The 22,928-nt window shown below is 39.4% G+C and overlaps 2 protein-coding genes across 4 annotated transcripts in view; both read left to right on the top strand.

Annotated features, from left to right (window-relative positions):
• Positions 1–5,683: 5,683 nt before the first annotated feature.
• tlcd1 (TLC domain containing 1) lies at positions 5,684–15,868 on the top strand. Its single transcript, XM_033632192.2, has 4 exons — positions 5,684–6,240; positions 7,254–7,336; positions 9,925–10,007; positions 12,859–15,868. Exons 1-4 carry the CDS (start codon positions 6,035–6,037, stop codon positions 13,261–13,263), a joined length of 777 nt encoding a protein of 258 aa, XP_033488083.1. The 5' UTR covers positions 5,684–6,034; the 3' UTR covers positions 13,264–15,868.
• Positions 15,869–17,518: 1,650 nt separating this feature from the next.
• The window catches only part of rab34a (RAB34, member RAS oncogene family a), a 9,919-nt gene continuing 4,509 nt past the window's right edge, over positions 17,519–22,928 (top strand). Inside the window, exons 1-9 of one of the 3 annotated variants that reach the window (XM_033632325.2) lie at positions 17,519–17,847; positions 18,059–18,094; positions 20,055–20,171; positions 20,255–20,346; positions 20,438–20,506; positions 22,062–22,163; positions 22,260–22,324; positions 22,484–22,535; positions 22,619–22,700. In XM_033632325.2, coding sequence (XP_033488216.1) covers positions 20,097–20,171; positions 20,255–20,346; positions 20,438–20,506; positions 22,062–22,163; positions 22,260–22,324; positions 22,484–22,535; positions 22,619–22,700 — 537 coding nt within the window. In that variant the 5' untranslated portion in view covers positions 17,519–17,847; positions 18,059–18,094; positions 20,055–20,096. Of the gene's footprint in view, positions 17,848–18,055; positions 18,095–20,054; positions 20,172–20,254; positions 20,347–20,437; positions 20,507–22,061; positions 22,164–22,259; positions 22,325–22,483; positions 22,536–22,618; positions 22,701–22,928 lie in introns of all 3 variants that reach the window. The other 2 variants (XM_033632324.2, XM_033632326.2) reach the window with 2 other exon arrangements.

Raw genomic sequence — 22,928 nt, 5'->3', positions numbered from 1 at the left:
AATCTGAAATAATGACACATCACCACAAACAGTGATCTTCATGTAATTAAACCTTTTCTTTACAACGTGCAGTTTTTTTAAGAGCAGTAAGGTGGAGGTGAGATAGATAAGTAGGTGGTTTAACAAACAATAGTTTGCTCTTTCTCAGGGATATAATATCGCAACAAAGCAGCACCTAAAGGAGCATTGCAGTATATGTGACACTCCTCAGACCAGCTCAGTGACATATTTAACCTTGTGCTGCTGTCTTCTGTCAGTCGGAGAGCCGTCTCCAGACGCAAGAGTCAGTGGCCAGGAATGCACTGTATAGTGAAACTGATGCTAAACCCCAGGTATGACTTTTGTCAACATGACAGGAAGCTGTGGGTGAGGTTGTTTCATCACAGCGACGCTCTCACCTTTCTCTCATCTTGCACTGCCTTTTTCAGACAAGACATTATGGTGTTTCCAGTGTGGTCTATGGGCGTTTCACAGTAGATAAAGCACAGGTGTTAATTAATAAACTCATTTTGAGTTAATTGTTAATGTAATTAGCTACACCTGTGCTTTATTCTCTGTAAAGCACCATACAGATGTTTGTTTTTTTTCTTTCGTTCTACTGTATTACAATTATTAATTATGATGATTAGAGTTCACACTATAGAACTTAGAGCAGGTGAAACATGAGAAAATAGGGCTACAAACACATTGTGGACATAATTTATTAATTTAATCAATGTCAATACATTTTAAAATAAAAAAAATATCTATGGAAATAATAGTAAACCTCATTTTACTCCAACTAGCCAGTAGAAAATTGCTGTTCCATGGCCCAAGAATGACACTAAATCCTCCTCTGACCAAGACCAACCTGTTTTTGTTTGGCCGTTTATGATGCACTTGCTAGAAATCAATTAACCTGTAGATTTTCTCTCTTGAAGAATTTCAGTCTCCCCAGTAGCCATCTCTAAACAGCCCTCAAGGGAAAGAAAAATCACCCCAAGATCAATACGGTTCAGTGCTGAGCCAGTGCACAAAGGTTCCCGTTTCAAACACATCACATGGTACCAGGAGACCCTCCGACCAGCTCAGCTCTCTCTGGTGTTTGCTGTGGCCCCAGTGCAACGACAACAGGAGCTACGATAATATGAACCCTTTTGCATCGTCTGTCAGAAATCCTGAGCTGTTTCTTTAGAAACCTGAAGCTGTGAGTAGTTGCAGGTTTCTGTGATGAAACTATGAGAGCAAAAAGCTCTCATTCTCTCACCGTACAACTCAATAACTATGGCGAGGCACCGGGAAACACAAGAAATGGCATTAGGTTACATTTCTCTCTCTAACCTCAGGGTGTTTTGTTACAGAGAGCCCTGCTCAACTGATATAAGTAGATTAATCATATGGTTCATGTTTCATGCCTCAAGTTTCACACTTGGACCATTAGACCTATTGATTAGTCCATTTGTTTCGTAAGATTATTCTCTCATACTTTTTGGTTTTCTCTCTCAGACACATAAATTCACGTGTAGCTGTGTAACTTGACTGCCTTGGAATGACTTTATGAAAGGAACTGCAGCTTTATTGATCACAGGGAAATGCCTGGCACACTTCAACAATCACCACTCCATTGAGGTCAGTCTTCCTGGAGGTTTTTGGGGAGGGATGCCCCCAAGTGGCTTGACACAGAACATTTGAGCCACTGAGTTGAAAACACAAGCAGTCTTCTTGCTCTTCACATGTGGGTTTGCTGCCATCTAGTGATGTTCTTCATAAAATAGCCTACAGGGGGCAGGGCCGTGTCTATCAACACTGTAGCCAGGCATTATAGGTATATTGTCAGTGATAGGAAAAGTATTTAGATATTTTACTTAAGTCAAAGTAGCAATACGACAGTGTAAAATTACTCTGTTATAAGTAAGTCCTGCATTCACATTTTTTACTTGACTAATACTAGTATCACATTTAATTTAAATTCCAAAAGTAGAAATACTCATTATGTAGAATGGCCCATTTTGGAATCATGTGCATAAATGGATTTCTGAATGGGCCTACCAGGGACAGCCCCAGGGGCCAAAAGTGTCTGGCCTTCTAATGCAAAATGTCACTCAAATTAACTTGTACTGACCAAGAGGAGAATCAAAACAATCACAGAGACACACAACAACCACAAGAACACACAAAATGACCAAAAAAGACACAAAATTGCCTCAAATAAACACAAAATGTACAAAAAAAAGACACAAAATTGCCTCAGAAAGACACAAAATGACCTCAAGGACACACAAACTTTCCTGAATAAGACATAAAATGGCATCAAAGAGATACAAAACAACCACAAGGACACACAAAGGGACTGACAAGGGACATAAAGCAACCAGAAAAGACAAAATTTGCCTCAAAGAAACACAAAATGACCAAAAAGACACAAAATTGCCTCAGAAAGACACAAAATGACCTCAAGGACACACAAACTGACCTGAATAAGACATAAAATGGCATCAAAGAGATACAAAACAACCACAAGGACACACAAAAGGACTAACAAGAGACATATAACAACCAGAAAAGACAAAATTTGCCTCAAATAATCACAGATTACTACAAAGGGACACAAAACAACTACAAAGTCTGTGTCTTGCTCCTACTAGGTGGTGGGGTCTTTTGCAATTCTGTGCCCAGGGGCTCATTGTCTCACAATCCACCAATGATCATGTACAGGCTACTACATTAATTTAATTTAAATTTTATACTTTATTAATCCCCGAGGGGAAATTCAATTTTTCACTCTGTTGTCAATTACACACAGGTCCGAACACACACACATGCACAAACAGGACCTATACATGCACTAAGTGGAGAGATGTCAGAGTGGGGCTGCCCATGACAGGCGCTCCAAGCGGTGGGGGGGTTTAGTGCCTTGCTCAAGGGCACCTCGGCAGTGCCCAGGAGGTGAACTGGCACCTCTCCAGCTACCAATCCATGCTCCACATTTTGGTCCAGACGGGGACTTGAATAGGTGACCCTCCGGTTCCCAACCCAAGTCCCTATGGACTGAGCTACTGCCGCCCTTATATTGAATTTCAAAACGTAGGGGAGTGTAAGTATAAAGTTGCATTAAATGGAAATACTCAAGTAGAGTACTTGAGTAAATGTGCTACGTTACATTCAACCACTGCATGCACCAGAGGTCCCTAGCCAGAATCACACTACTCTTAAATCCCCAAAAGAAAAACACGTATATCTATGATATGATACATTAAAACATATGTTATCATTATTTGTGCAAAAATATGCTATGACCACAAGTGCAGCTATCATCATTGAGGTACAGTGAGAACACAGCTAGCTGAGTTAATCTGGCTCGTGTTTCAGTTGTATACCCCCATAACAGACAGTCTTTAATTACATATTTCTCTGTGTTACAGTTCATGAAATTAATTAGACAGTGTGCAACAGATGTGAGAAAGCAACATATGATCAAAACACATTTTATTTCAAAGGAAATAAGACAAACATGCATAAAAAAATGGAACAAATGAACAGAAAAAAAGAAATACATCACTTTGTGAATAAGATGAAAACATTCATCAGGTAAGGAAAAGTAAACTCCTTGTGTGTGGGTTTGTATTTCACAGATACAGCTGTGGTTCAGGTGGTAATGTGTGTGTGTGTGTGGAGGGTCTGAACTGTTCCTGATGAGTTTTACTCACTTACTCACTTCCTTTTCCCCCACTGGGCTGCAGAGAGGCCAGCTGCAGGGAATGAGAGCCATGCTGTTTATGGAAAGAGTTATGGCCAAGGAAGGGGGGCGTTAGTTACATAGGCTGCCTGTTTAACATACCATTTCATTGTTTTGTTCCAAACATGACAAGGACGTGCATGTTTATATTTTAAATCGTTGCTATATTCACAGTTCTTACTGCTGATAGTGCCACCAATTTACCTAAAAAGAAGTTCAATCCTATATTCGATATTCTAATGTATGTTATATTTTGAGGCCAATGTCTTTATGCAGTGCTGTGGTCAAAGGAGTAAGAAACAATTGTAATAAAGCAAAAGAAAAAAGATGACAATAATTGAATGGCGAACTTGATAGTTATCAGTTTGATACCATATTTAGTTAAAATCATAGCAGGAGTGTTTTGAATGAGACAAAGATAAGCAAACGACCTCTGGGCTATGTCAGACTAATGAGATCAGCAGTAGTTCAGAGAAGATCAAAGCATATACTATTTTCTCAAGATATCAAACATGAGAAAGACCAAACTTGTAAAACAAAAGGTCCAGAAAGTCATCTTGAATGTCTGACTACATTAACAGAGCAATCTGTTTTGAAGAGAAATACTGGTGTGTATTATCACCATTAACCTGGGACTTTATGCCAAATTTATAAAACATGTGGCCCAGTTGCAGCATTCAACTTAAAATTAAAGAGGACCTAGGATTAGCCCTTGGGGTACACCACACCCTAAACAGTGAAAATTACCCAGTACAAAATAAACAAAACCAATCAAGGGCCTTATTCTTAAGGCCTGGGTGGAGGAGGTTTACACAAGCACATATTTGAGGTATTGGTACTTATTGGTATCTTTAGTGTATAATCACCTGAAAATAAAAAATGTGTTTTCATTACCATAGAATGAGCAGGTCCTCAAGTCTGCCATGTTGCACCACCATGTTTCCACAGAAACCCAGAATGAACATATCAAACAGATAGGGCAATTCGCATCTTTGCATTGGTCACTGTAGTAAGCAGCCCCTCTGTGATGACAGCATTGGAAAAAACACTGATTTCTAACATGAAACTGCTTTATTCAGTATTGTTACCGCTTTAAATCACCATTTGTGTTGGAGAGCAAGAACCCTCTGCTCCCAGTTTAATCCTCGTGAACGATGAACGCTGAGGGAATCCTAACCGGGAGTTCACTCATGGCACAAGGGAGAAGTTTCAGCTGGATGCAATCTGCAATCCTCGCTGCTGGATGCCACTAAATCCTACACACTGCTCCTTTAAGTATTTCCATTTGATGCTACTTTGTACTTCTTCTCAGCATTTAGCTCTTTCTTTTCTGACTTTGAGGTTCATAACAATACAATAATACAAAATTATAACACTCTGAAGTAGGCATATTCTGTGAAATTAGAACTTTTATTTTGATACTTCAGGACATTTTGATATAATACATCTCTGCTTTGGTAAAATTTGGAATCCAAGACTTTTGCTTGTAGTGGAGCTTTTTAACTTTGTGGCCTTGCTTTACTTAAATGATCTGAATGGCCTTGTCCTATTTACTACTGGCATAGTGTCAACAGATTTTCTTGCTCTAAATAACAAATTCCGCAGGCTTATAAATTGTTAGTTCCTCTATAGCTTTTTAGGCCAATGACAAAAGAAACACACCCTTCTTTCAAGATACTTACTAGAGCTAATATTGTTGTTATTGTTGTTAAAGGAGTTCAGTGCCATTACGCACGGCGTGGCGCAAGTAGCAACAAAAGTTATGGTTAGTATGCGGCTATTTAACATGTGAATGTTGGTCTTTTAGGACATGCTTGCCCAAAATCAGGTTTCGCATGGCCTGATTTATGATTCAGTTACTTGTGTAACGTGATCGTTGTCTCGGCCCCTCCTTGTTTTTCTGGTTAAAGGGCGCAGCAGTAGTAAAAGCACCACCCACCCCGCTGCCTCTCCATACTGCACAGGCGGGCGGGCTGCGAGCGGCAATAACATCGCAAGGCGCTGCGTGAGGACAAACGCAGTCTCATTGGAATGAGGTGTTACGGGAATCCCCTCCAAGTCCTCCTCCACAGGCTGAAATCTTGAGAAGGAAAAGGCTGCAGCATCAGCTTCGCGGACTTAAGAAAAACTTCAATAAGAGTAGAGGATCCTGGAGAACACTCCCATCTCATACCGCACATATCTGTTCATCACCGAGCTGAGAGGACGTTGACAGGAGCGTCAAACAGACAACAGTGGGAAAGTACAAAGGGAGGTGGCTGTAAAAGCGACTGAGAAGAGCCCAGAGACAGAGGGTGTGCACGGGGTGAGGAGGAGAGGATGGAGGCCCTGGTTTCTGTGCTGAAGCGTCACCCAGGCCTGTCAGTGCTGGTGTTCTCCCTGATTTTCAGAGTGACCCACAGGTTGCTGCAAAGGCTGCATGTGCCCAAAGTGGTGAAGCAGGATGACTTTCGCTCCTGGAAGTGGAGGAACCTCTCTGTGTCTATGGTGCACTCCCTGCTGACTGGGCCATGGGCCGTGATCTGGTAAGTTTCCATCCAAAAACATCTGTCTATTTGCCCATCTATCCATCCATCCACACTGGGGAAACCATTGTCTATTCACAGTCCGCATGATGTGTTATGTGAGTGTGTGTGTGCAGCAGTGACAGTCTGTGGCAGCCAGGAGAAGAAAGGCATGTTCAGACAGGGTGAGGGCCGGGGGAGAGAATGGCATTTTTAAGTGGGGAGGGAAATACCACTGTACAGTAAGAGCCTCATATAAGTCATATTGCTGTTTGCATGTACTTCTGAATTTCTCTTGCCAGCTCAGAGGTTTGTAAAGAAGTCAGTCTTATGAGCCTCACATGTAGGCTGCACCTGCAGCCATATCAACAGGAAAAACCTGCTGGCTCAATGATTCTTGTGCATCATGAGAAACTATTTTTTGGGGTGGGGACAGGGTTTGTGACTCAGCCTTTCACAATTAGAAGAAGGGCCAACACCAGATTTCACACTGCTGTGTGCACTCTCACATATAAATAGGCCTATCTGCAGTTGTATAATAAGTGAATCAGCAATGATTGAAAGAAAGTAATTTTCACATACAAAAGTAACCCCAAGGAAACATGTGAATAAAAAGTGCTCTACTTTACATGTCACAAAAGGAACTATTGGTCATGTTGCACAGTGTGTTTATACAGGGAGGGGACACAGAGAAGCCTTTGCTTTTTGAGGTGTGCCTCTTTGCCAACAGCAGTGAGAAGTGACAAAGAAAAAAGCAACACCAGAGAGAAAGATAGTAGTAGGATTGTAGAGATGGTTGTGTATTTAGACACATATAGAAGCTAGATAGCACACAGCTTTAAATTGGAATGAAAGCACTATTTCTCATACTGCTAAAAGGTGGGATATCTACTGATCAGGGCGTTAAAAAAACCCCCAAACACCTGATATTAATATCTCTGCATAGTCAGACTGTTCTCTCCAGGAGTGAGCCCATGTATGTCTGTGTGAAGTGAACACGGATCCATCTATCCATAACATGTATCCTTCTCCAGTGCATGGGCTGCGCCAGAGATGTTGAGCAACATTCACTCTCACCACACCCCTCTGTCCTACCTGCTCGTCTGCATCTCAACAGGTCAGTGAATGCATCATGGGAAAAGAATGACATTTCATCATAACAATTAAAACTACTGCAAAGTTAGGATTTGGATTCTGAGTGAAGTTGCAAAATGAAAGAAATGTTTTTGGGAAGTCTTCTACTTTTCCTTGCTTGTAGTGTTTCATGTAGGGTTGCAACAAATAATTGCTGTCATCATTGATTGATCTGTTGATTATTATATTTAATGAATCTATAAATCATTCTGCCTATAAAGTGTCAGGAACTTGTGACACATGCTTGAAGTTATAACTTCCCATAGCCCAAGGCAGTGTCTTATTAACCTTCCAAAACTTGGAAATATACATGTATGACAAAGTAAACGATCAAATTGTCACATGTTTAAAGATTACTGAAACAATTATTACTAAAAACAAATCGACAAATAATTGCAGCTCTATCGAGAGGGACACGTGGCAGAGGTGCTGATTGACGGCATTTTCTCCTCCATCCTTAAATTAAGCCTTGAATTTGTCTTGAAGGTATAAAACAGCTACCTTTCCAGTTCACTGCTTGTCAGAGAATCAACAAAAAGGTCTGCCCCCTCTCACCTGATTCTCACAACAGACAAATGGGCGTCTCCTCTAAATCACCAAGGACACCAAATTGAATCCACTGAGGACTCGGTGGTCTAGTTGAGCTGTACTGTGTGTGGTTTAGTCTTTTGTGTTACCATGAAGACACAAATCTGTGGAGATCTGCCCTGACAACCGCAAACAGCTATGAGCTCCATTGAGGCCAACCACACCAGATACTGGAGGTCATGTTCTTAAACATAGGGCTTGATTGTGTGTCTCATTAGCCACAGTGTGTCAGTCATAAAGATGTACAAAAGCACTCTTAGTCACTGAAATACCTTCAGCTAAATGAGGCATACACAGCTTCATAGCTGTGGTTATGCTGTGAATTATTTAGTTGGCATCTTCTAAGAATAATGATTAGGAGAGACATTTAACATCACTGTCAGAGAAGTTCCTGCGAGGGAAATCTTGCATTGTAATGTCAGATGTATTCACCATTACCTTGTAAGAAGCTGATCTTCAGGTACATGCTGTAAGTAGTTAGTGGCAGTTTTCTGCAAATATTAAGAAAACACTTTGTTTGAATAGTCTTACGGTACTAAACTGATGTAAATAAAAGGTAACAAAAAGTAAATGTTTGCACATGTTAATATCCAAAACTGTTATTTTGAACAAAACAGGTTTAACATGCTCATATCAAAGAGAGCTCCCCACCACTGTGGACTGCTTCCCCTGGAGGGGAGCTGGCAGCAGCTTGGGAGATGGACCTTCGGTCGGCAGCTGTAGCAGCTTGAATTTGGCCAGTAAAACCCCCAGCACCGGGTGGTGGCCAGCAGCAGCATTGGGTCTATACAGTGTAAGGGTAGCAACAGAAAGTTTGCTGATCTGGCGGTGAGTTGAGGCTGTCTGGTCCCCTGGAGCTGGGGTTTGCGCTGGCTGGATTCGGGTTGCTGCAGTCACTGACTGCTGCCAACTCTCCTCCCGATGAGGTGGTCTGTAGCGGTGGGTAGTAAGGTGGAGGACACAGTGTCATTTGAAGCTCTAGCTAGCATTAGTTAGGCCTACATGAACTGGAAAATGAAATCGCGACTGTGAGTCTTTTGCTCCGGTTAGCAGGACGCTAAACTATTTTTTTTTCCATCTCCGAAACACTTTGCTGATATTGACACATGCTTTATTTCATTTTCTGTCAGATTCTCTTTTAGACTTTCTTTCTGATAAGTCTGTCTTTCTTTTTTGGGTTGCTTTGCTATGTAGGCAGTTGTTGCCAGTGCTGGAATAGCAACTTTCTCTGCAGAATTCTCCTCATTGAATCAGGCTTTTGCCATCTGTCTGTCTGTCGTGATAGGTTAAATTTTCTTAAGCCTGAAAACAGAACCAAGACGAGGTGCAGAAGTCTAGCTTTCTCTCAGTCCACTTGAATTGCAATATGCTCAAAGTTTATTATGGGATGCTTGCCCTATGATGCCAAAATTAGTTTGCTTACCCAAGCTTTGGACCTGAAGTTCCTAAATGTTTGTAATGATTTACTTATTGTGTATTTTTTTGCTGGAGTGTTGAGAAACATTAAAACAGCAAACTCACTGTGGTTGGAAACCTGTCTGACCTAGTTGGCAGTGCCAGCTCTTTCTAAACTTATCACCTCAGCCATTGCACTTATATTTACTTTATCTGCTTGGTTGATGACATTGCCACTTCATTGAGGTGAAACAGCCCAACTGTACAAACCCCACAATAGCTTCTCTGTCATCTTTGCTTTCCTGTTCAAGCTGTAGTTTAAATTGATATAAAGATTTGTGCAGATTTAATGGGAAAGGTGTTTCTGCAAGCAAGAGAAAATCATGCCAAGCTTTTCACAAGCAAAAAGATAACTTTTATACATCCAAAGATGCCCAGTCTACGTGGACGAAAGAAGTGTTTTCTACAGTAATTTAGGATTACTGCAAACATTTTCAGGAAAAGCTCAACTCAAAGATCAAATGAACAGTAAAATACAAGATGCGTTTTATTCTCAACCTCATCTACTTCCTGTCTCTTCCCTCTCAGGATACTTTGTGCAGGATGCAGCTGATATTATCCTGACAGGACATGGCCCATCATCATGGGAATTCTTACTTCATCATGCACTGGTAAGACAGCATGCATGTGTTCAAATAAGATATCAGAGTCGGTATGTGGAGCTCAGGTGGTTGATTTCAAGGTGATCTGCATATGTGTGTGTAAAGACAGAGAGAAAGTGAGGTGTTATTTTTGTTGATTTGCTTTTAAGCTCCAAAATTGTTTTTTAAATGTCACCAAATATGGAAGAAAATGAAAACATATTCCAAATTTGATTGTGTTGTAAGACATATTCTCATCCTGCTAAATGGCAGTAATTAATTATTAATCAAATACCCACTGAACATACAGATCTGGAATAACAAAGACTGTGGAAGGCTGTTTTTGCAGCCTGAGTTAGGATAAATGCAATATATTGCCACTGAGCAGAGGATCACTGTAACTCATCAGATCAGCTGGCAGACTTGTGATTCTGCATCATGAAGAATCACTTTATGGTCAGTCTTTATGTTTGAACCATCCAGTTTCCTTTAATGTCCCCTTTAAATAACTTTAAGGCTGAAATCATCAATCAATCAATCAATCAATCAATCAATTTTATTTATAAAGCCCAATATCACAAATCACAATTTGCCTCACAGGGCTTTACAGCATACAACATCCCTCTGTCCTCAGGACCCTTGCAGTGGATAAGGAAAAACTCCCCCAAAAAACCCTTTAACGGGGAAAAAATGGTAGAAACCTCAGGAAGAGCAACTGAGGAGGGATCCCTCTTCCAGGACGGACAGATGTGCAATAGATGTCGTACAGAACAGATCAGCATAATAAATTAACAGTAATCCGTATGACAAAATGAGACAGAAAGAGAGAGAGAGAGAGAGAGAGAGATGCAGGACAGACGGTAATGACAGTAGCTTACAACAGCATTAATGAAAGTAATGATATTATAATAATATGATAATTATAATTCTGGCTACTGTGGTACATGTTGAAAGTATATATTAATATCTGATAGTATACATATGTGACAATAATCATATGTGTATAATAACAGTAGAAGTAAGACTAGTGATAACAGCAGCAGCAGCAGGAGGCATCTGGCAGGACCACGGCAGCAGCACAACCACACATGTCACACTATCCAGGCGCCGCTGCGATATAAGTTAACCTGAGAGACAGTGGAGCACAAAGGCTCTGGAGAAGAAGCCGAGTTAGTGACATCCAGAATGGCCGAGTTGCAAGATGCAGTAATAGAATACAAGAGCGAGAGAGAGAGAGAGAGAGAGAGAGAGAGAAGGAGAGAAGGTGCCCGGTGTATTATAGGAGGGTCCTCCGGCAGACTAGGCCTAAGTCAGCCTAACTAGGGGCTGGTACAAGGCAAGCCTGAGCCAGCCCTAACTATAAGCTTTATCAAAGAGGAAAGTCTTAAGTCTAGTCTTAAATGTGGAGATGGTGTCTGCCTCCCAGACCGTAACAGGAAGATGATTCCACAGGAGAGGAGCCTGATAGCTGAAGGCTCTAGCTCCTGATCTACTTTTGGAGACTTTAGGGACCATGAGTAACCCTGCGTTCTCCGAGCGCAGAGTTCTGGTGGGATAATATGGCACTATGAGCTCTCTAAGATATGACGGAGCCTGACCATTTAGAGCTTTATAAGTTAACAGTAGGATTTTAAATTCAATTCTGGATTTTACAGGGAGCCAGTGCAGAGAAGCTAAAACAGGAGAAATATGATCTCGTTTCTTAGTTCCTGTTAGTACATGTGCTGCTGCGTTCTGAATTAGCTGGAGAGTTTTTAAGGACTTACTAGAGCTACCAGATAATAGAGAGTTACAGTAATCCAGCCTTGAGGTAACAAAAGCGTGGACCAATTTTTATGCATCTTTTCGGGTCAGGATAGGCCTAATTTTTGCAATATTACGCAGATGAAAAAATGCAGTCCGTGAGGTTTGTTTTAAATGAGAATTAAAAGACAAATCTTGATCAAATGTTACTCCGAGGTTTCTTACGGTAGTGCTAGAGGCATTAGAGGCACTAGAGGTCATTTTAACTAGTGCTGTCAAGTCTAAGAAGATCATGTATATTTGATTGTTTATCAGCTTGTTCTATTAAAGCTATATGATGTTTAAAGTAAGTGCAATGCTTAATTGCAAGACTCGAGAAGACTTATGAAGCATTTTATATAGATCTTTTTTTCAAAATTCAGCCGAACATATTGATATCTTTAGACACTTTGGCTTTCTCACAAAAAATTTAAAGGGCAGGTGCGTCTGCATTCTTTTACGTGTTTTTCAAATGACTCAGCCGTTATCACAAAGTGGTGACGTAGGTTACAGAGCTGATTACCGATTCTGTCAAAGGAGTCTGGTGGCTGTTGACAGGAGCAGCATCAAAACACATTTTAGCCTTCTAAAGAAAAGGACCACCTTAAAGAAATAAACATCAGTTTAAGTGTGCACTTTATTTAGATTATTTTAAAGCTTCACCTTGCCGTCACACAACTCTTTTCAATGGTGAACTGAAGTTGTTATTTACACTCTCTTCAAAGCCACCAGACGCCAGTGACAAAAACAGTAATTTTACTTTACCACACACTGGGAGTTGCTGGTCTGCCAGGACTCGACTGTTTTGTTTGTTATTGTGTGGCTTGCGGGAACGAATACTTAATATACTTAAACCAAAGTTTACATCTGTACGTCTGAACATAGTTTTTTTTGAAGCACGGGATGAGTTTTTAGTGACATTGGGGTTTAGGAGGTTTTATGAGGAGCATTTCTTACAGAATGCTTCACAGGGAAAAGAAAGCAAACAAAAGCACAGCAAATGCAAATACAGCGAAAACAGTGAGACAATCAAATGCAGGAGATCAGCTGTTAGCTGTAAAAACACCTCCACCTGTCTATGTGTGTGTCTCCTCCTCAGGTGATCTCGAGTTTCCTGTACACCCTCTACACTGAGCTGTATGTAGCCGGCGCCGTGATCGCTCTCTTTGTGGAGGTCAACAGTGTCACCCTCCACCTGAGACTGTTGCTGAAACTGGCGATGGCCCACTCTTCCTCCTTGTACTACATCAACAAATTCGCCAACATCCTCACCTACGTCACGTTTCGTCTGAGTGCCCAGTTCTACCTCACCTGGTACATCGTCCACAACTACTCCTGGCTGGACCACGGCTTATTCTTCCTCATCTGCCTGATGGTGATGAATATTATGATCCTGATTTATTTCTATCGCCTGATCCGTGCTGACTTCTTTCCCCGGAGTCAGAAATCTGTGGGACAGAACGGGATGCAAAACAGCAACTCCAAAAGGTTTCCCTTTGATTGACTGGGGAAGGTCTACAGAACTATACTGTGTTTATATTCAGAGTGGGAGTTTACACATTTTGTCCAACTGACACCATTCCTCTTGACGACTGGGTCCTTGGTTGTGTATTACTACCAAAGGAAACTCCTCCCTAAAACAACTTTTGATGGAACAAGATGAAGTCTTGTTCTGAAATGTTGGGAAGTCAGAAATTTGGCGTTTCACAGGAAAAAAAACACAATGCAACACCACTTTAACTGAAGCCAACATTCTGGGATAAACTCTTGTGACATCTCTCATGCCTTTGATATGTTACCACTGTTACTTTACATTTGAAACAGATTTTCAGTGTCATGTGTTGTGTAAAGGAATAGGTCAACATTTGGGGAAATAGTCCATGTATAGGTGATTTGTAATACCACTCTTATGTCTCTAATGTAAATATGAAGCTACAGTCAGCAGCCCATGAGCATAGCTTAGCACAAAGACTGGAAACAGAGGAAAACAACTAGCCTTAATCTGCAGATCCTGTAAAACCACAGCTTTATTTTCCACACTTAGGTTTTAGCCAGATTATCACAATCAAGTAATAACAGTGATCTTAAGAGGTGCTGACAGGTGTTAGCCCAGCTAGCTGTTTCCTCGTTTCCAGTCTTTTTGCTAAGCTAGGCAGGCTAACCACTGTTTTAGCTTCAGTTTACTGATACGTAAGTGGCATCAATCTCTGCAAGAAAGCAAATAAGCATGAAGGCTCATTTAAACTCCCTTGACATATGAAATTATGTTAATTTCAAATGTCGTAACCGTCACTGTCCACATACTACCATGAGTCCTTTATGTTAGCACAGATACAGCCACTAGATGGCACCAGAGGGCAAAGTCAAAGGTCTCTGTCAACGGTGGAGGAGGTCATAATAACATACCTTTCAACAGAGGCAGCATTGTAGTCGGCACTGCTCTGTGAGTCCGTTAAATGCATTGCGGTATGTGGACACAGAATCGTTTCATTATATCACCAGTTTGTTCCATTCTGCCATATTTAACCTTCTGCAACCCTGCATCCCCATATGAGGACATTACATTTTGGGATTGCTCCACAAGTTAGACATGTTGTCCTTGTATGTCGACAGTTTTATGTGCCATCTAGTGGTAGCCAGAGCATAATACGTTAATCCATTTAAAATCAAGGTTACAGCCATCTCTGCCAAGTCAATCTACAGCAGATCCTGACACAATAGTAGTGCCAAACCTGATCAAATGTTATTGTTGAAACTTGTTTGTAAGATGCTGTTAATCAAAAAGTAACTGTTTTGTTTGAAGACACGGGTGTCGTTGTGTCCTACAGTCGTGCCACACTTGAACAGCACTATGCTGCCCCCATGATTACTGGTGGCACTGCTCTGTTTCATCCATATGCGTAAGCTTACAGAAAACGTGAACGCAGAGTACTGACAGGAGGCTGCATCCATGTCCGTATTTGTATCTACTGTAGAGCATAAATAAGCCTTAATTCCCAAATGCGTCAAACTATTCCTTTAACCCATCAAAAAACCTGTGTGATAGATACTTCAACACATACATTTGAAATGTGGAATTGCATTATGCTGTTGCTAACAGCCTTAGCAGACACCCTAGCTATATGTTGCCGTATCTTTAACATTTGCATGGAGAACAGCGTTTGTATGTATATCCTTGCCTGTGTGAACAGCTGACGTTTTCTGACATTGGACTTAAAATTTCAGCAGCAACAGACTCACATATGAATTAACGTGTGTGTACAGTGCACTCTCTCCTCTCTCTGTGTCTCTATAATGCTAGTTGGAGTTGGTAAGTTGGCAGGTACACAGGAGAATTTATGGTCCTTTTATGGTTCTGGCATGAAATCTGTTGGTGTTTGACACAGGTGGAGCTGAAGCTGGATCTTCCTGCCGTTTAACAGTCTGATAATTGAGCTCATCAGCAGGTGGACACCCTGAGAAACCCTTTATAAAGAGCAGACAGCAGCACAATCAATACTGATATTGATTATCACCTGTAGTTAGACTTGATGTAGAGCAATAGAGGAATATCCCCATGGTGTTTTTTGCTTGTTTCTATTGTACATTTGCAGAATAGATCCCTTTTTAAAAGTATCTTCCCCTTCCTCTCTTTCTCCAAACATGAACACACAGAGTTTTTGTAAATACTCAAATGTGCATTCCTTTTTGATACATTTTAATTGTTAATACTTAAGTAAACACCACCACTTGACCAAAAATGCTAATTTCCTCAACATGCCATAAATCATACATGCTGACAGTGTCTTTTGTAAACCTAACATTTCATTTTCTATTTCAGCCACACAAAAAAAGAAAAAAGAAATGGAAAGAGGTCAGAAGTGTCAGATCTGTGTTGCAGTGAATTTACCACAGTGCCTTTTCAAAAAGAGTAAAGCACAGATAAGGATAATGTATGACTATGAAGTAGAGATATAATGCAGACTGATGTGTGTATGCTTTTGTGAAAGGTGGGTCAAATTTTTGAGACAAACATACAGTAAATTAATTTGACTGTGACTGTTTTTTAGGAGCCCCATATTTTGGATGATTGCGTGATCCCACAAATTAAAAAAAAGTATTAAAAATCACAGGAGTGTCGATTTATATTTTTGGGATATGTACTCCACTGTTGAAGGGAGGTTTGGTGTATTTTTTCTCTCTGTTTTACATTCATACAGTCGCACCTCAGATGTCTGGCAAAGCAAAAGTCAGATACTGTTTTGTCAGGTCATGTAGTAAAAGTACCAGTACAACAATGTACGAATACTCCATTACAAAAATCCTACTAGAGTAAAAGTATTATTGGCAAATTATACTTAAAATAGAAATACTCATTCTGCATAAAAATGTGACTGATACATTATTAGATTGCTAATCGTGATGCATCAGTGTGCATCAGTTATTACTACTTTATATTCAGTGAGGTAGTTTAGTCCAGTGGTTCCTAATGTAGGGGTCGGTACCCTCTAAAGGGTCACTTGAATAATCTGAGGAATTGTGAGACAATAAAGGAGAGAGGAAAGGACTTTTGGTTTCAAATTTTGTTTTTCAAATAGGGGACAAAATTCACTGTCCTCTTTTTATGTAAAACTGTTTTAAAGTTCAGCAACTTCAGCAGCAATAAAACACTGTTGAGGAAACATATAAAGAAGAAATTTCTGACCAAAAAGATCAACTTTGAAAAACACTCACTTGAATCCAAACGTAGCAGATGAGGCCTTGTGTTATTTTTACAACTGTACATGTATTTCGAAACACAGTTAGGGCTGTGGATTTTGTTCCCATCTTTTACAACAAAGTCATGTTAGAAAGGGATCTATTGATGGTCAGTTTGGAGACCAAAAGCTGTTATTTTACACTCAGTGGCCACTTTAATAGAGACACCTGTGCAATGTAATGCCATTTGTCTGCCATAAAGTCTACTTTCATGATGACTATAATCATCAATTTTTGCTGACACTAAAAACTGGCTGCTGCAGGCCACTAAAGTAGACGTAAAGAAACTTGACCCTATGCTTTAATCCTTTACAATGTGCTATATTTTAAAACATAATCATGTTTTTTATGTTAACCTGAAAAGTAACCAGTATCTACAGCTGTCCCATAAATGTGGTAGAGTAAAAATTGCAATATTTCCTTCTGAAACGTAGTGCTCACAGGTAACCGGACAGTGCTTGGTGACCATACAGGGGACAGTATATTGCATTACATGTTCAGCATGTTAAACCTGTACAACAATAACTGCTTGTCACCTCACAAAGGATATTAGTAAGGCAATAAGTAATAAGAAATATATATGATAACAATACCAAAGATATAAATATTATAAGGTTAGTGTTATTTTTATTTAATGTTGTATATCTTATATGATATGTTAAAGACTTTTCTTGGACATGTGTCTTTCACTATTGTAAGGAATGCCAAGTAGTATATTGTTGATTAGAGCGCCCTCTGCTGTCGAAATATTTAACTGACGACAAGAAACAATAAAACAAAAAAGTTACAGTAGTTCCTCCTCTTAGAAATACAGGTACGAAAATATCGCTTGCATCATATGGAAAGGGAAACATTATGATGTTTTGTAGGAGAAAATTGTTATATTGAATTTTTTGCAGACGGTTTTACTGATATTCTTATATATAACATGATATAATAAGGAGGTAAGAAAAGGTGTAATAGAGAGGCATACATAAATGTGCATAGATAGGAAGAAGAATACAACAAGGGTAAACAATAACGTGTCTATTTGTTTTACATTTTCAGATCCATATTTATATTCTCCCCTGATTTCCGATCGTTCCTCATTTCCTCCAGCAGGGGACCGAGCAGAGGAAATCTGGGAGGAAAGAAAAAAAGAAATCCAGGGATCTGAGTCAGCAGCTGCTGCGGCTTCAGTCTGTGCCTCCTCCTCAACTTCCGTGGATCGATTTCAGCTCTGATCAACATTAAATCCACACTTCAGTGTTTATCAATGGACATGAACGAGTTTCCATTACTCTAACAAGCATCATTGGAAGGAAAAAAAGAAGCGGAAACACAGAGGAGAGAGAAGCCTGTGGTTGATGAGGTAACTCAAACACGCTGTTTTTTAAAGTTTAATTTGGTCACATGCGCGACTTTAACTTGTATCTCTCATTACTTGTGTGTTTACATAGATAAAAGGATACTGAACTTAGTGTTTGGATGCAAAATGGAGTTTTAAAGTGACCTGGTTTCAGTTTTGTGTCTGACCAAACCGAACTCTTTCTCCTCTTCTCCTCCTTTTACGTTACCAGCAGCTTTGATGAACAAGAGGATTAAAACAGATCGACACAGTAAGTGGATCAACTCTGATTACAGTTGTCTGGTCTGGCTCTGCATGTGCTCATGTTGCCACACAATGGATCACAATTATTTTCTCTCATTACACTTTATTGTTTGACTTGGAGCTGTGCCTGGCTCTCTCTGTAGTCTATACCGTGTCCATACTCTTGGGGGGTACAGTCTATGTTCTGGTTGCCTGGGGAAATACAATAGATATAAAGATGACAGGAGGAGAAAATGAGCTTATTCATACCACATTCATAGAAACTAATACAAAGTGTTGTTATGCTGTTTGAAACTAACATTTTAAATACAAGATAATGATTTGGTACTTGGACTTTGGTGACTTATTCTTTACTAATTACGTATGCAAACTTAAATACAATTAAAGATTTTTGCAGTCAGTTTAGATCAGTTGAGATACTTTTTGTATCACATGAGGAAATCATTTTTGTAGCAAAACAACAGAAAAACAAAAACATCAGAGGACAGTTAACAATGAAGCTGCAACTAATGAATATTTTCATTATCAAATAAATAAATAAATAATAAATAAATAAATACATAAATTTAGTTTAGTTTATTTGCACATACATGTAGAGAAAATACAGGAAAAAGAAATTAAAAGTTAAAACATTGTGCAGGAGAGGTCAGAAACCAAAAAATGCTTATGAATACACCTCCCCTATTAAATAACAACAATCATAAGAAAAGGGTAGAAGTTCCAGACTAAGAAGTATTACAAAATTGTTTAAGATGTACAATTTACAACAAACACAAACAAATTACAAATAAATCAATGAGGTGTTAAGAGTCTTTGCAAATAAGAGTCCTTTTCAGATGTTTTTTGAATAACAATAATGTCGATGATGATTGTAGAGATGGATGAAGGTTGTTCCAAAGAGATAGTCCTCTGTATTTCAATGAATACTGACTAAGAGAAGTCCGACAATATGCAAGATAAGCTGTCTGTTTTGTTCAACCGACAGTCCAAAAACTGGAAGATATTCAAGTTAATATTCAAGAAGACTCCGAAAACCAGTTCATATTAACATTTGAGCAGTCTGATATGTTTGGGGGGGTTTAGCTTGAAAGGGAAACAAAAACAATCAGTTAATTATTACAGTAGTTTCATATTAATAGTTTAAGCTGTAGAACTGAAGCAGTGATTAATGTCTCTTTTTTTTAGTTACTCTTTATGCCATAATTCTGCTTTAGTTCAACATATGTAATAGATTGACAGAAAGATCATTTTCAACACTTTTAATCATTAATTACTTGTTACAAAGTTACAATGAAAAGTGGCAAACACTCTATTTCCATGGGCTGATTGTGAGACAATGGGCCCCTGGGCACAGGTATGCAATAGGACCCACCATCTCCTCTATGTAGGTGCAAGACACACAGACTTTGTGACAGCTTTGCCTCTTCTATTGTTGTTATATTGCATTTCTTTGTATGCATCTTTTTGTCCTTTTGTTTTGTGTCTCTTTGTGGTTGTTTTGGCCCTTTTGCAGTTCTTTTGCATCCCTTTGTGGTCATTTGAGCCTCTTCTTGGTCAGTATGTGTTCAACTCAGTAACATTCTGTAGGTGAAGGCCAGGGGGACCCTGACAGTTTGGGCCCCTGGGCTTGTGCTGGTAGGCTCACTCAGGAATCCAAAAGGTTCTGCTGCTTTTTGTCTGTTTTATACCTAAGTTTAATATCTGTGGGTTTGGACTGTTGGTTTGGCAAAAAAGTTATTAGATACTCAATTTACAATTATATGTAATGCTATAAAACAGAGAAAAGCATTCATTTAACATCTTGTAAATTTTATTCTCCATAGAAACAGGAAAATGAGCAGCAGGTCTCATGTATATAATGATTGGGCCATAAAATCATTCACTGCAGTCTAAATATTATAAAGAAACAGATTCAACTAGTTAAAATGGCAGATTATTTATGCTGCTGTCTTTCTCTCTCTGTCCAGCTCATCACATGCCCCTGTGCTAAACATTTACCACAAAGCTTCATGTCCGTCCGAGTTTCAGCCATGAGTGTTCTTCCTCCTGTCCGAAGGGACCGCATCATCGCTCAGCTCCCTCAGGTAAAATCATCTACTCTTATCAAAGCCTAGTTGTCCACCATCAGTCTAAAACAACCTCACAAGTCCCCTTTTTTCTCTTGTAGTATTTCAAGAAAGAGGCAGCTCTTCACACGAAGGACGATTTCAACAATAAAGTGAAGACGGCCTGCCAGGAGCAGCGCACCGGCACTGTGGGGTGAGAGCAGGAACCAGCAACCAGATGATACTGGATTTGGTGTTTTTGTGGCATTTATTCACTTGGTGCTGTCTTCTTTTATTCCTCTCAGCAGATTTAAAATCTCGAAGGTCATTGTTGTGGGCGATCTGGCTGTGGGGAAAACATGTCTGATTAATAGGTAAGCTCAAACACACATCAAACACCGTCACTGGTGCAGCTCTGGAAAATAAATAACTGAAAAAAGTAATAACTCAGCTTCAAGGAAGCAAGAGTCCTCTGGATCACTTATTTACTTAAGTGTAGAAATGTTAAACCTGCATTAAAATACACACTCTAATAGACAGTGGTGGAAAGTAACTAAATACATTTACTCATGTACTGTTCGTTTTTGGAGGTACTTTTACTTTACTTTATTTCAATTTTAGGTTATACTTCTACTCCACCAGATTTTCAAAGGGAAATGTACTTTTTACTCTTGTGCTATGGAAACTGTGCTATAGATTAAAATATAAACAGCATGCTAAAGTCATCAGTTATAATATCCCCACAGTATGATACATATAATAATATAACTCTCTGAAAGGCCCAACAAGTACTTTTACCTTAATACTTAAAGCAGCATTTGCCTTTGAAGTATATTGAATGAGAACTTCTAACAGGCTATCTTTACTCTGCTACTCTCACTACCTTTATTTAAAAGTCCAGTGTGTAGGATTTAGGGGGATATAATGGCAGAAATTAAATATAATGTAACGAATATGTTCTCATTAGAGTATATTCACCTAAAAATAAAAGTCTGTATTTATAACCTTAGAATAAGCTGATAATATCTACACAGGGAGCGGGTCCTCGTCCACGGGGTCCACCATTTTGTACTATCATGTTTCTACAGTAGCCCAAAACAGACAAACCCAACACTGACTTTTGATAGGGCCATTTGCATTATTGCATCGGCCACTGTACTTAACAGCCCCTCTGTGACCAGCCGAAAGGCGTCAGAAAAACACAGATCTCTAACATGAAACTGCTTTATTCAGTGTTTTTTCTGGTTGTAATCAATGGATAATGAACATTGAAGGAATCCTAGATTCCACTAAATCCACACACTGCTAAGTACATCTTCCACCACTGGTCATGGTATATACAGTATGTACTAAGCCTTTTTATTAAAATAGATGTAGCAGTTTCATGAGGAAAGTATGAATATTTTAAAAAATGCCATCGAAATCTCACAACCCTTTTAAAGGACCACTTCACCCAAATTTAAAAGAAACATATATATATTAATATATAATATTTCCTCACAACCTCTGGTTGTGCAAAAAGTTTATAAGTCATTTGTTCAGAATTAACTAAAATTTTTCCATCCAGTGTTCAAAGCATTAAACATTAGGTTTAAGGCATTTAAAAAGACAAGTGGCTTGCTTAAAAGGCTGTGACTAATCCACAGAACATGCTATCAGCAGTTTTCATTGTAACTGTACTTTGTACTGAAAAAATAGTCCCTAAAATACTGTATATTTTTCTGTTATTATGGTAAACCAACCCTTTAAAAAAATTGCTGGATCCAAATGTTATTTTATCAGATGGTAGCCAGATGTGAATAGTTTAATGTTTTACGTAAATCTTTAAGATTTTATTGAGATATCTTGATCAAATTCAGACAAATTTGATCAAATATATGACCTCCTTTATTCAGATAAATACTGATGTCATTTTTTTCATGTTTTCAGATTTTGTAAAGATGCTTTTGATAAAAACTACAAGGCAACGATTGGTGTTGACTTTGAGATGGAGCGCTTTGAGGTGCTGGGTGTTCCTTTCAGCCTGCAGCTGTGAGTCTAATGTCTTCATTATTACACATAAAACACACAAAGTAAAATGAGTGTGTCTGATGTGACGTTGCTCACACCTCTGTCTCTATGTTACAGCTGGGACACTGCAGGCCAAGAGAGGTTCAAGTGCATTGCTTCTACGTACTACAGAGGAGCCCAGGGTGAGAGATTTGTGTGTTTCAGGGCAGCAGATAAAGAATGCACTGAAGTCTGTCCTCTTTTCATGAACAAAATGTCAGGGGGAAATAAAAAAGCTTTGTGTTCGTTACTGGAATTCTTGTCTCTTAAAACTGTTGATGTCATGTTTTCTTTTCCTCCAGTTGTGATTATTGCATTTGATGTAAATGACGTCGCCTCTTTGGGCCATGTGAGGTAAGCTTATTCATTATGAGCAGTGTTGGGTGCAGGTTTTCATCTCAGCTGGAGAACTTAAACTTGGCTTATTCTGTCTGCAGGCAGTGGCTCGAAGATGCCCTGAAAGAGAACGACCCCACCGCCGTCCAGCTGTTCCTCGTTGGCACAAAGAAAGACCTGAGCGTACGTTTTTTTACTGTTTAAAGTGGACGTGCCTGTGAACCTTTACTGGAGTCAAATGTGAACTGTTTGGATTGTTGCCAGCAGCACAAAGCGTTTGTGTCCCAGCCCAAACCTCAGGAATGTAGTTTCCTCATCCTTCACTTCATGAGACTCTGAAGCTTTTCTGATAGAGGCTGAAATGATGGACATAAAGATGTAAACTGTATTTCAGCAGTGGTTGGAAATATA

The sequence above is a fragment of the Epinephelus lanceolatus genome, chromosome 4 (assembly GCF_041903045.1).
Source record: "Epinephelus lanceolatus isolate andai-2023 chromosome 4, ASM4190304v1, whole genome shotgun sequence".
NCBI classification, from domain to species: Eukaryota; Metazoa; Chordata; class Actinopteri; order Perciformes; family Serranidae; genus Epinephelus; species Epinephelus lanceolatus.
The sequence above is the reverse complement of the archived record's forward strand: the minus strand, read 5'-3'. Positions and strand labels throughout refer to the sequence as shown.